Source organism: Podarcis muralis, chromosome 4 (assembly GCF_964188315.1).
Source record: "Podarcis muralis chromosome 4, rPodMur119.hap1.1, whole genome shotgun sequence".
NCBI classification, from domain to species: Eukaryota; Metazoa; Chordata; class Lepidosauria; order Squamata; family Lacertidae; genus Podarcis; species Podarcis muralis.
The window spans coordinates 71795127-71808866 of record NC_135658.1 but is presented as its reverse complement, the minus strand read 5'-3'; the positions used below and the strand labels follow the sequence as shown (position 1 = coordinate 71808866).

General features: G+C 41.8%; 1 protein-coding gene across 1 annotated transcript in view; it reads right to left on the bottom strand.

Moving 5' to 3' along the window:
- Window positions 1–1220: 1220 nt before the first annotated feature.
- Window positions 1221–13740, bottom strand: part of DHRSX (dehydrogenase/reductase X-linked) — a 96802-nt gene continuing 84282 nt past the window's right edge. The window contains exons 6-7 of the mRNA XM_028727772.2: window positions 13530–13737; window positions 1221–1693 (exon numbers count right to left, since the gene is read on the bottom strand). Coding sequence (XP_028583605.2) covers window positions 1505–1693; window positions 13530–13737 — 397 coding nt within the window. The 3' untranslated portion in view covers window positions 1221–1504. The remainder of the gene's footprint in view (window positions 1694–13529; window positions 13738–13740) is intronic.

Here is a 13740-nt window from a genome sequence, read left to right as displayed (position 1 = left end):
TACTTATGATTTCTAAATGCATGGTGCAAGTTATGTTACCTTCTATCTTGAAACAGGAGCAGATATTTTGCAAAGGGCAGTCATGTGGACAACTAGAAATGCTTCTTCAAAAAGTTTCCATTTTTAAAATCTGAAGGTGCATTGCACCTGGAGATGGAATAGCAAGCTATTCCACTAAGAAAATAGGAAGCTTTTATTTTGCACAGTTTTTTGTTTTTCTTATCTTCCATCCTGAGAAAGCTCTACTATCTTCATAGATTCTTGCATTTCTTGGATGAATTGTTCTTGAATATGACACCCCTTTTACTGCTACAAGCTACTTATAGAGTACAATTATTACAACAATCTAAAGAAGATCACAACTATCTGTGTGTGTGGCCAAGGGGAGGTATGGACTTGTGTTTGTGATATAGCATGATGATTCCGTCCATCAAATTTTAAAAAATAAACTCATCTGGGCATGCTCAAGACCTTGGGTGCCTCTAGATCTTGAATACCTCTAGATCCTGGACTATGTGGGCATGAAATGAAGTACAGGTGATCATTCTTAGAATCTTCGGGCATAGAATCTTCTATGATTCTATGTAGCAGCTTGGTCAAGTTAAATGGCCAGCTATCTAAAACATGGCAAGAGTCCTTAATCATACATAGCATTGTATACACATGGATAGCTCAGTTGGTTAAAGCATGGTGCTGATAACTCCAAGGTTGCAGGTTCGATTCCTGTATGGGACAGCTGCATATTTCTGCATTGCAGGGAATTGGACTAGATGATCCTCAGGGTTCCTTCTGACTCTACAATTCTATGGTTTTCAGATTCCTTGTGAAAGTCAGTAATGATGGAGACAGACCCACCTCACCAGAAAGGGCATTCCACAAATGAGAAACCACTACTGAAAAGGCCCTGTCATAGGTTAGCACAAAGGAAAGAAACTCCAGTTTCTTCAAGTTGCTGAAAGGCACACAAAATGCCTACACTAGAGCTTTGAAGAGCTTGCCTTAAGTTGAATACGTTTCAGCCTCACGAAACAGTACCTTTTTAGTGATATTGCAGCAGGGGTGGGGAACCTGTGGCTCTCAATTAATTTTTGGACTATAACTCTCATCAGCTCCAGCCAGCATGGCCATTGGTCAGGGATGATGGAAGTGTTAAGTCCAGCAACATCTGGGGGACTTGGCGGTTCGCCGTCTCTGTGTGAAAGAAAACCCCTAATTCTACATAAGGTTAAAGATATATATATATTTAATCACAGACTGAAACATTATGATTACAAAATGGATGGTCAAGTTCAAAAACCACCGTACACACAATTCTGGATGGGAACCTCTTGCCCATCATCACCACTGCCGCCACCACCACTAGCAGACTGGTAGCTCGAACAGAGTTCTTATTTGCCGGCGTGACTGAACAGTGAATTCCGGAAGTATGAGTGATGCCGCACAACAGAGGCTGGTGGGACGTATTGCATTCACACAGCAAGCTGTGGCTATTTTCCGAGCCCTCCTACGGTGCTGTATCAGGGATCCCAACAAGTCTGCAACTTTCTGTCCAGAGTCTTTTCTGCAACTCCTCATCATAGGAGACGTCCGCAGATTTTGTCCTTTGCTCGTTGCAAAGATAGCAGGCGCCAATGCCTTCCAACTCTGGTGAAACTGCTGCATAGATTGATGTGGACGCACCCTCTTCTGGGCTCTGTGGATTAGAAATCAATCAATCAATCAATCAATCAATCAATCAAGTAGAACAGGAATGCACAGAATAAGGTTTATCAAGACATGAGCATGAACTTACTTCCAAGACATATTTCAAGCACTGGCTAATTGGTAGGTGGGGTGGGGGGAGAGGTTATGTTCTATAAGGAAGCCATATAAGACCAATTCTCGAATATATTTGGTTTAGGTGGAGTTGGTGGGGGGAGAGGCAAAGATAGAGGGAGTGGGGGTGGAGAAGAGAGAGAGAGGAAGGGGAGAGACTGTGTGTCACTCAGGGCAAGTTTTCTTCCCTTGAGACTTGCTAAAAGTGGTCTATGAGCTAGTTATTCTCTGAACAAGAGGCAATTGTCAAGTTACATAGTGTAGTAACATTTGACAAATATAATACCACAATGAACAGAATGATCCCCATGGGCAGATTACGTGGAAGTACTGTCTCTCAAGGACTTTAAGCAAAGATACAGTGGTGCCTTGCAAGACGAAAAGAATCCGTTCCGCGATTCTCTTCGTCTAGTGGTTTTTTCGTCTTGCGAAGCAAGCCCATTGACAGCTTAGCGGATTAGCGCTACAGCTGTCTAGCGGCTTTTCGCGATCAGCTGTTAAGCGGGTTATCAGCGGAACATCTGATAGGCGGCTTAGCGGCTTAGGAAAAGGGGGGGGGGAGCGGAAAAAAACCCGCGGGGACACGCAAGATTTTTTCGTCTTGCGAAGCAACCCCATAGGGAAATTCGTTTTGCGAAGTGCCTCCGCGACGGGAAACCCTTTCGTCTAGCGGGTTTTCCGTCTTGTGAGGCGTTCATCTTGCGGGGCACCACTGTAACTGTATCACATCTCTGCCTTTAGCTTGCCTTCACCACTCCCCTCTATAATTGGGGGGAGGGGTATGGGGGTTCTTTGTTGCTTAGAAACCACCTAGTTCTTTCAGTTTTAGGACCTGACATGGCAACACAGATTCTGTTACTGTTTTTACTAGATAGAGCATCTGTTTACAAAACAATACAAGAACTAGTTATGCCCCCATTCCTCAGCACTCTGACCAAGGAACTCTGGAAACTATCATTCTATGAGGAGAAATCTTGATATATCAGGAATTATCACAAGTGCTCCCCGCCCCCCAGGGGGAAGGATACACAGTACTGGCACCTCTTTTTGTTGTTGTTAAAAAGTGTGGCACTTACTGTAATAACTTCATGGTGAATACCAGCACTGATTTTTTTTAGGAAAAAAACACTGAATTTATCACCATTGTTTGTGTGTGTGAACACGCACACACATGTATTTTGTTGGGAGAGACAAATGAGAATCAAACTTGTCAAGTTTGCAAATGTAGAAAGATACATCTTGTGCTTCAAGGTGATGTTTAGACATCTTGTCCTCAAAATTATATAATCCCAAGTTAGTTTTGTGAGACCTGATTTAAGCTTTCTTCTTTCCCCAACTGCAAATTAATTGTTTAATCTTGTTAATTACAACATCATTAGAAATAGATTAGCAACCTATTCTCCTGGTGATCCACTGCCCTCTGCATACACAACGTCCTCTCCCCTTCATATATTTCTACTCCCGGTAAGGAATTGGGTTGCATCCTATGTTTGTTTGTTTTCAAGCCACTGCAGTAAGTTTGAAAAATGTGGAAGTAAAATGGCATGTCTTGCTCCATTTCAGTATACAGAAGAGGGGAAGGAAGAGATAAGAAGAGAAAGGGAGGAAAGATGGTAGGCCCGAAATTTAAGGAATCTGAGAAACAGTATTTAAAATCTGGGACAGGGTCATTTTATTGGAGAATGAGCAATCTGGATGTGAGTATCACTGTTATTTCAACTTAAGCTTCAGGGTGTCCTACCTGTAACACTTTCATATTCATTAGGCTGTGGGGCAAAATATCACAGCGTCTGAATATCAGGTTATTTCAGGTGATCCAAGCCGGCTAAACCAACACGAAGTTTTTCAAAATCATTAATCTCTTTGCAAATGTCAGCTTCTGGCATTTTGCTTACAGTTGTACATGGGTAGAGCTTGAGGTCACAGCATGCCTACAGGGATTTTGAAACTGTGGTTTATTCACTGCCGTGGGTATGATCCAAGGATTTTCAATCTCAATACAGCAGCATTACACAGAAATGGCAAGTTGTTCCTTTCTTAGCAGCGGAATCAATGCATTACTGAAAGCAAGAAGCAATATTGAAATCTCTAGTGTAATTACTCATTTTATCAGGATGAAATGTCCTTTAATCTGCCACAAGCAGATGAAGGTGCAAGTTGTATGTATGTGTGTATATAATGCATTCTGTTGAGTAACACACTATGAGCCAGAGACCACAACAACCAGGGTGACAGCAAATGAAGATTGTGAGGCTTAATCCAGCACAGCAAGGTAAACTAGAGGATTTCACTTGACACAAAAAATTATCATCAAAGTGCTGTGCTATCAAAGAGAAAACTAGTACATGTCAAACAAACAAAAAGCAACATTTTGTATTCATATAATATAATTTGTCCCACATTTAACAGATTTACTTCCTATCCTAGGGTTTACAAAAACATTCTTACAAAGTTTTAAATTTTTAATCACAGATTTGGATCCCCCAGCCCCAGCCTCATATATTACTGATCCCACTGATCCCCTATTTTTCAATAATTGCCTCGTTTCATCAGGGAAAACAAGGAACCTAAACACACTGAGACTGTACTTAAGAGGTGTTACCTGACCTCCCCTACCATCTGAGGCAGCTTGCAAATGTGACTATACTCCTAAAATAAAAATATCCATACCAAAATGGTGGGCCATCATCCGATGCATATTCTGCTTTTTCAGGACAGAAATGGAAAAAAATTAATCTACAGACCCGCTGAAAACAGTTACAGTAACAAATTCAGAAGCACTGATCTCTGAATATTACAGAGTTATGTTTAATATTGTCCCTCTGGGACCTCATTCCTGAGCCTTGAGGCTCCTACAGAAAAGGCCTTCTTCTTCCACTGCCACCCTCTTGATCTCCTGATGGGATTTCAAGCAGGGTTTTACCCAGCAATCTTGAAGGATGGTGGGAGTTAATCTAAGGCATTTCCGAGATCTACAAATCCCAACTATCAAGGATTTTAAAGGTCAAAACCAGCCTCTTGTGTGAAACATATTCACTTCATATCACTTTTTACTGAGCAACAAATGCCCAGACAACTACAGAAAAACTCACTTTTCTTAGAGCACTTGGCGTCCAACAAACATTATTTTGGTATTGTTTGGGATTTAATTTTAGCTTGTTTCCCCTTATGCACAAATTCCAAACACCCAAAAGTACCGCTTAAATACAGAACAAAGCTATGGGCAATCTCCTCCCCACCAGCAGGTTTCATACGGATGATAAATCCCACCACATAGAAAATTGAGCCTTGCTGAACACTATTAACAGCTTCAAAAATGTGGAACAAATTTCACATGGTCCAATCCAAAAATGAGCTCCTTAACTACCTTTTCCTTTAAGGATTTCCTCTTGTACAGGCCCAGCAACAGCCCCCATCAAACACTGATCCTGAACCAACTGATTCAAACACACATGACAAGAAGGTTCCTCTCTCATGCCTTTGGCTTAGACCTTGACACAACTGTGGGGATCTTACTTGGAACTAAAGACTGAAGTGCATCAACAATCTTTATGTCACTATGTACTGTTTCAACAACTGGATGTTACATCAGACAGGTGCGTTTTGCACATCTCAGCAAGCACTAGGATGATATGGGCATTGTGATCATGTGAAAACTTATGCAAATAAGCAACACAATTCCTTGCTGCAACGGATTAGCGTGGCTCCCTTTCTGGAAATTGCTATGATAACCTGGCTCGTGTAGATACATCTTGAGCTTATGATACTTCTGTTTGAATGTTTTGACTCCTGTCCTTCTGAAATGTTCAGACAAAACATAATTTTTGCAAGTATTACAATCTGTTTCCAGAGCTGAGTTGGTGCCCTGTTTATTTACAGGACACTGCAGACTAACATAATCCAAGACACAGTACATGCCCACAATGGTCTAATTCCTACTCCTGTGAAAACTAATTACCTAAGCCTATCTTATTGATAACCTTTTCCAGCCCTGGGGATGGAGGGGGACCAATGAAAGATGAATCACTATAGCAACTGGGGCAGGATGAAAGAAACTCAGTGGCATGGAAAGCTCTGAAAATCTTTAGGCACACTCTTTGAAGACTGAAGACTACAGAGATGATACTGGGCACACATAATACGTAGCTATAAATGCATTTATTATGAAAAGTGGTCTGTTTTCTTTCCACTTTACAAAACTATGTCCCTTGCCGAGACGTGCTGCTTGCACACATTGTATTGTTATACGCTATCAAAGACTAAGCATCTTTGAACGCTCAAGAAACAAGAAGTGTTTTTTAAAAGTCATTTTGTATGTTGTGCAAATGTCATAATGGTTAAGTAAAGACAAGAGTACACAGTCAACAAAAAATGACAGACAATACGGTACAGCAATCTGCAGGCCATTTCTTTCTCAAAACATTATAGATAATCTCTCTCTCTCTCTCTCTCCCTCAGCTTCCTGTTTTCTGTTTTTCTGTTTATTTATTTCCTTTAAAATCCTCCATGTTCACCCTTCTGCTTCTGGGATGCACTGGGATGTACCCAAGAGAAATTTGATAAACTACTGGTTCTCCATATAAAAGGTTTGTCCTGCATATGATTAGTCTCAAGGTTACTTGCATTGTTCATCTAGAGAAGCTTCATTCAACAACAAACCTTTAAAGGAGAAGTGATTACAAAAGACTAGGTTGTCCAGGTTTCTTTCTGTGACTATCTTTCCTTTGCAGACAATCCGAATGGCAATCATCCATGAAAAGATAGCTTTGTTACCAATTTTAAAACCTTTATCTGGCCAAAATACTTAAGCTATTATAGGAATATACAACAAACAAGACAATGTGAATTTAGAAAAATCATACCTATATCTTTTCTTTTTTTAAAAAAAGGAGAAGGAGGAATAGCATTTTTAATAAAATAAGCATTGATTAGTAATATCAGCACAGCTTCTCTCCTTTATTTCTACCCCTGCCCTAGAATGGCAGCTATTGTAGTGCCCAAGTTGATATCAACTAAAAAATAAATAAATGTATATATTGGTCGTTTACACCAATGAACTATTTTTAAAAGCCACTAGATTAACTACATGCATAAAGGCATTTTCTCCTAATAAGCCACACAGCCTCCAAATGTTTTGCCTGCTCCTAAAGGACTAGCATTTGCTGCAGATCTAATAAATAATGCAGATATGGTTCCCCCCTCCCTTCTTCCATGGTGCTTCATTAAGAACTGTACTAATAAAGCAGCTGAAGATGGTTTAGATGTAAATTGCAGCATATTAAAAAGGTACGTTGGCTATATCTGCAAAAAAAAACAACCTAAAAACTAATGAAGGACACTCTATAAGTGTACAAAGAATGCAAATACTAGTGTAGAAGTGGAACCTGCAACAAAATGTTGCAGTGCAGGGTTCCAGCCAGTCATGCCCTGTTTCCAGAAAATCTGCCCTGCCCCCCACAGTTGTATGTTTTCTCTTCTCAGCACTCCATGGCCACTGAGCATGCTCAAGGACTGGCTGGGTGCAGAAGAGTGGTGGGAGGTGCCAGCTGGGGAATCCCTAAAGGAAGAAGGCTCAGAGCCAGGGGAGTGGTGCTGGGATGACGATGAGTGAACAGAAGTTGAAGAGGGAGCAGACAAGGGGGAGGAGGAGGTGTCGCAAGCTGAAGAAGCAACAGGGTTTAGTGAGCAGGAAGAGTCTGTGGCAGAGAGTAGTTCAGAATCAGATGCAGAAGCGGAGGCTGGAGAGGAGTGGGGCTAAGAGGCAGTGATAAGTCAGGCTGGTGAGGGAGCCAAGCTGTCTCTCTCTCCTGCAGTGACCAGCTCTCCTTCCCCCTGGTCTCCTCCGGTTTGCTCTGTTTCAGCACTAAAGAGCAGTTTTCCTCTAGGGAAAGCAGTGTGACAAGAGGAAGTGTGGATGAGCTTTAAGCCTTTGGAGGAATTAATAGGGCCTTAGTCTGATCAGCACCCTTTGAAAACAAAACTTAAAACAGCTATTTGCTTTTCTTTAATTGTACAATAACTTTGATGAATGAATGAAAGATGGCTGCCCTTTTGGTTCTTAAATATGCGCTCACTAAGAGGATTACAATTGTTTGTGAACTTTGCAAAGCCTTAGGCCTGGAACACAGATGGAGGAAAATAAAATTAAGTTAATTTTTATTCAAACTGAACAGGCTGCATCACTCAGTGAGATAAATTGCTTTAATTATTTCCCGCTTGCTAAACCTGTGCTCTCATCACTTCAAGTAAGTTGTACATTGGCTGTTTTAAACAATCAACTCAAGTGAGGATGAAAGGAAGATCCTAAAAACACTGAGAAGCAGAAGACAAATATTAAAAACCTAGACAAGAATGATGCATTTCCATAGTGCTGTTGTGACAAAAAGCACTTAAGGCTAATGAGAGAGATGTTTGTTATTTGACTTGTATTGTGTAGGTACTTAAGAGTAAAACTGAAGAACATGTGGCAATTCAGATTTCCGTTTCAGAATATTTTTAAAAATAACATTTTTCTGCTTCATTGTATTTCATTGCTTAATCAAAATAGGAGCAATCACCATTAATTTGCAGCCCTGTTACCAAGAACGCATGCCTTCTAGACAATATTTCCAGCAGCGGCATGTGTTTTAGATCTATGAAGCCACACTTCTGACACCAGTGTTGCTGCTCCTTGCCTAGAACAGGCTGACGGCAGGACAGAGCAGGGCAGTGGCAAGGTGGCTTGTTGGATCAGTGGCACAAGCACTGTTGCTAATCCAGTGCTCCATCTGCTTCATCCATGTAGTCTTAACCTCCTTGCTGACTTTCCCTTCCCTTCCCAGTCCAGGTAAGCAGTGAAGGAGTGAGGAGGGTGGCTCTGCCTTGTCCTACTCACTGCTACTGAATATTACTAATTTTAGGAGAAAGCCACTAACTAATTAAGGGACGCGGGTGGCGCTGTGGGTAAAACCTCAGCGCCTAGGACTTGCCGATCATATGGTCGGCGGTTCGAATCCCCGCGGCGGGGTGCGCTCCCATCGTTCAGTCCCAGCGCCTGCCAACCTAGCAGTTCGAAAGCACCCCCGGGTGCAAGTAGATAAATAGGGACCACTTACCAGCGGGAAGGTAAACGGCATTCCGTGTGCTGCGCTGGCTTGCCAGATGCAGCTTGTCACGCTGGCCACGTGACCCGGAAGTGTCTGCGGACAGCGCTGGCTCCCGGCCTATAGAGTGAGATGAGCGCACAACCCTAGAGTCTGGGAAGACTGGCCCGTATGGGCAGGGGTACCTTTATCTTTACTATAGCACCATAAAGCAATGGATGCCTATTATTTCAGACACAAGAATTCCAGCATGCTGTTTGTTTTGAGATCACTAAACACTAATCTATAGACATTCCATGGTACAGATTTTTAAACTTGCTCAAGTGATGCAAACAAGTTAACTGGGCTTTAATTGATCCAGAGAAGGAACAATGCAAGAGGTGGGAGAAACCAAGTGAAAGCAAGCAAAAAGAAACAGAGGAAAGGGGTGATTTATGAGTCTAGTACATTGCAAGTCTTATGACTCTTCCTTCAGGGCAACTATAAAAGCAAAATTTATGTACAATCCATTTAACAATTCATTAATGAGACAATTGTAAAAACACTTCTCTTGCAGTGCAAACCTACACATGTTTTCTCGTAAGTCAGCCCTACATCGCGCTCTGCAGCCGTAAAAATAGAGGTGCGTCATGAAAACAAACAAACAAACAACAACAACAATACAGTCGTACCTTGGAAGTCGAACAGAAACCATTCCAGAAATCTGTTCGACTTAAAACGTTCGAAAACCAAATTGCGGCTTCTGATTGACTGCAGGAAACTCCTGGAGCCAATCAGAAGCCACGGAAGCCCTGTCGGACGTTCGGGTTCCAAAAGGACATTTGCAAACCGGAAAAATCACTTCTGGGTTTGCAGCATTTGGGAGCCAAAACGTCCGAGTTCCAGGGCATTTGGGTCCAAGTTACGACTGTATATAAAATAGTTCAGGCTGTAGGACAAACTAAGCAATTTTAAGTGTGTTCAGATATTCCATATCAAGTTTTCTGTGGTGTGTGTCCTTCATCTAATATGTTAAGTTAGGTAAATCACAAGCAACATCATTGGAACAGAGTAAGGGGGAGATGGAGCTATACACGAGAATCAATACATTTGGATAACTGTTATTCTCAAGAGCTTGTCTCTGTGTTTGCAGAAGGCACAGATGCGATCTATAGCCCAACATGTTTATGCAGAAGGAAGTCCCACTGTGCTCAGTTAGCCTTACTGTAGGTTCAAAAGGCCTTCCTCAGAGGCAGCCTTACAGTGTGATCCTATACCTGACTAATCAGAAGTCCTGTTGACTTCAAGTGAGTATAGGACAGCAGTCTTAATTAGCTGGAAAGTACTTCCTCCATTATCTTCTTTGGACAAGAGCCAGGGCTTTTATTCAAAACCATGCCCACTTCCGGAATTATTTTTTTGCTCGTCCATTTCTAATTGTCTCTTAGAAAACCACCCAGCCTTGGGAATAGACCTGTTGACACCTTGCAAAATACTTGAAATATAAACATGACTGCATTTGTGAACAACGGCTGGCCCTCCCCCTACCAATGTATTATTTTAATGCCTCTGTGGAATTTTACAACATGGAGGGTGCAGCGGAAAGGACCACACATGCTCCCACTTCCCTGTCCATCTTTAAAATTGCTGTCTTAAAGGAAAGACTGCTGCTGTCTTTCACATCCTGGGATTATAATTTCTATCGTTAAAGAATCGCTAGAAGGTTCCCCTCCCAACCTCGCCCTGGGGTGTTGGAATGAAGGCTAGTTAATTGCTTGTCAGAAATGCCATAGACCCTGCCCTCTTTTTGACTTGGAAGAGTATTAACTGGAACATAATTGCAACGTTTCTTGTATACTGCTTGCACTTTACTGACAGTGACAAATAATAGGTAGAAGTGGGAATTTTTTGTAACCTGCCAAATTTCTCAAAGCATTGTCATTCTTCAGAGCATTGTCATTCTTCAGCGCAGTAACTACATGTGCGGTAAGATCCTCTCTCTCACTTTCTCTCTTTTTTTTTTTTTTTAAAAGATGATATTGGCAAGGAAGATCAGGATGATAGCTCACATTCCTATATGTAGTGTTACGGGCTACAAAAGTCCCTAATGGTGAGGTACATGGATCATGGGTTAGAATGCTTTGAGCTAGCTCCTGGAAACTGCTATACAAAACAGTGCCCTGACTTTCAAAGGGAAATGCTTGGGATTAAAGGGAAGATGTCAAGGAGGCATCTGAAAGGACCACAGAGACAGGGATAGGATATACGTGTGGGAAGTCCACTTGGGGATGAAAAGGGGTTGTGTCTTGAGTTTGATAGGAAAGTGGATGGCAAACTGGAGGAGAGACAAGAAGCCACTGGAAGACACCAAGAAGAAGCTTTTGAAGCAGGAAGGAGTATACAGGTCATTTGGAATTGGGACCCAAACCTGTGGCTGGAGGATCCTTGGTACATAATAAAAAAGTGGAAATCTCAGCTTAGGAGAGGGAGCAAATGTATCCCAGTAAGGTGAAGGTAAAGGTACCCCTGCCCGTACGGGCCAGTCTTGTCAGACTCTAGGGTTGTGCGCTCATCTCACTCTAGAGGCCGGGAGCCAGCTCTGCTGTAAACATTTTTACTTCATGGACAACTAAATGCTACATGTCTTCCACCAAGGTTGCTCTATAGTACCATAACATTCAGTAAGCAAATGCACACATTTTCTTCTCAAGCATATTTCATCTCAGTGTCTCTTTCTAAATGAGAAGTTTACATGGGCCAAAATGGCTGGTAAAAAAAAAAAAAGGGTGTGTGCTATAGTTGTTGTTTTTTGCAGGAGAAAGGCTGCCTACTTGCCTAATTCCTTGGAGACTGAACCTCAGAGCATTATATAAAGACAGACATTTCCAAAGAAAGAAAGAAAGAAAGAAAGAAAGAAAGAAAGAAAGAAAGAAAGAAAGAAAGAAAGAAGCCTGCACACTTTTAAGAAACCAATGTTTCAGTCCAGTGCAGCATTTACTTCCTGACAGTTCACATATGCACTGTGATTCAGCATTCTCATTGTTTTTGAATTTCAGCATGGATTTACATCAGGGGGCACATGCATAGTTCAGTAATTCTGTGAAGTGTTAACGCATCACAGCCGTCATTACAGCAGATCAGTGCCCAATTATTTCCCAGAGGGCTGCAAGAGGACTCTCCAAAATCAGGCCAGGACATGGAACTTATCTGACCAGAATAAAAGAAGCATACTTGAAAGCACAAAGGGCAGGATTTAATTCAGCCTACTAGAATCACATTGACAGACGCCAATCTACTTGCTTATGGTGGGTCTAGGCTGAAGTGTTTTATTTTGTTTTGTTTTGCATTGCATTATCTGCCACTGGAAGAATATACCACTGGATGCAAATCACACTAGAAAAAACAATCTATACTTAAGTCATAAAACAATTTCCCCCCCTTCAGAAATGCCCCCCCCCCACTCCCCGGGTGTATTGTCAGCAATTCACTTTTTCTTTTAAGGTAGTATTTTTAAACAGTATTATCAGGTATTTCCAATGAATGGTTTTATTGTATTAAGAATTTGGTTTTAGACACTATTTCAGATTATAAACACTTCACTATACTGGTTGTATATTCATATCAAAGTTTTAAATCCACCTGCCAAGTGTGAACAATCTAGGCCCTAATCCAACATTAGGGAAGATTTTAGTGTAACACAACTTTATTTCAGTAAACTCTTTCAAATATATATGAAAGAAAAACACATATTTCCCCTTTGTAACTATTTCTGCAATTTTATCTAAAAGTAGATGTGTAGCATCATGTTAACTGGGTGGTCGTCAACTAAGTTTTACCCAAAGTAAACCTACTGAAATTAATTGACCTATCTGAATCATGTTAATTAATTTGAATGGGTCTAAGTTAGAGTAAAACTTAGTTGACTACTACCCACTGAATTCAGACTACAGTCCTATTAACCTGTGAGTAAGCCATGAAGAACTTAGTGGAATTTACTTCTGAGGGTTTGACCAAAGGTCTTTGGAGAAGTCTGCCATGCTTTTCACATTGTGAGATACTGTACATGTCAGACTTATAAACTGTACAACAGTTTGCTATCCCAACCATGCCATTTCATTCTAAAATCCACGAAGGTGGGATTAAAGTAAGAACGTTGCACTAGTGCAAACAGCAGGGAGGTGGCACATGAAGAAGGGTCTCAGAAGATGATCTGATTCTGGGTAGGTTCATATGGAAAGAGGCAGTCCTTGAGGCCTGTACTCAACCTTTCATGACCAAAGAGAGAAATGTCCCTGGAACCTTATGTCACTGGAGCTGGAAGCTGGATAGCTAACGTAGAAGCAGCGCCTTGTGTGAAGCTATTGGCCAAAGACATGTTGCCTGGGCCTGCAGCATCATGTGAGCGCCAAGTCTGACCTGGCAGGTCTGGGGGAAGCGTAAAACCAGCTGGCGACTAGCTGGGCTGCCAGCTGCCACCTGTGTGCAATATTAACTTCCTAAGGCAGAGGTGTTTCTGATTCATGTTAGCAGCACAGGAAGAACACAACAAGAAGAGATGAGAAATTTGTGAGCCACTAGCAATACTGAATACATCTTTAGCCATGCACAGGAGACCTCATCACGAAATGACACTCTGACAATACCCCCAGGTACCTTTAAGAGAAGCCAGCCTGTCATCCACTTGACCATTTTCGCTGCCCAGCAGACATTTTGGTAGAGATCGGTATTCACTACGCCGGGATCTACAACGTTAACAGTCACGTGGCTCCCTTCTGCTGTCAGGAGATGTTGTAGTCGGTAGGCAGACAGAACAAGGGCAAGTTTGCTTTGGGCGTAGGCTCCGTGGGGTGAATACAAGCAACTA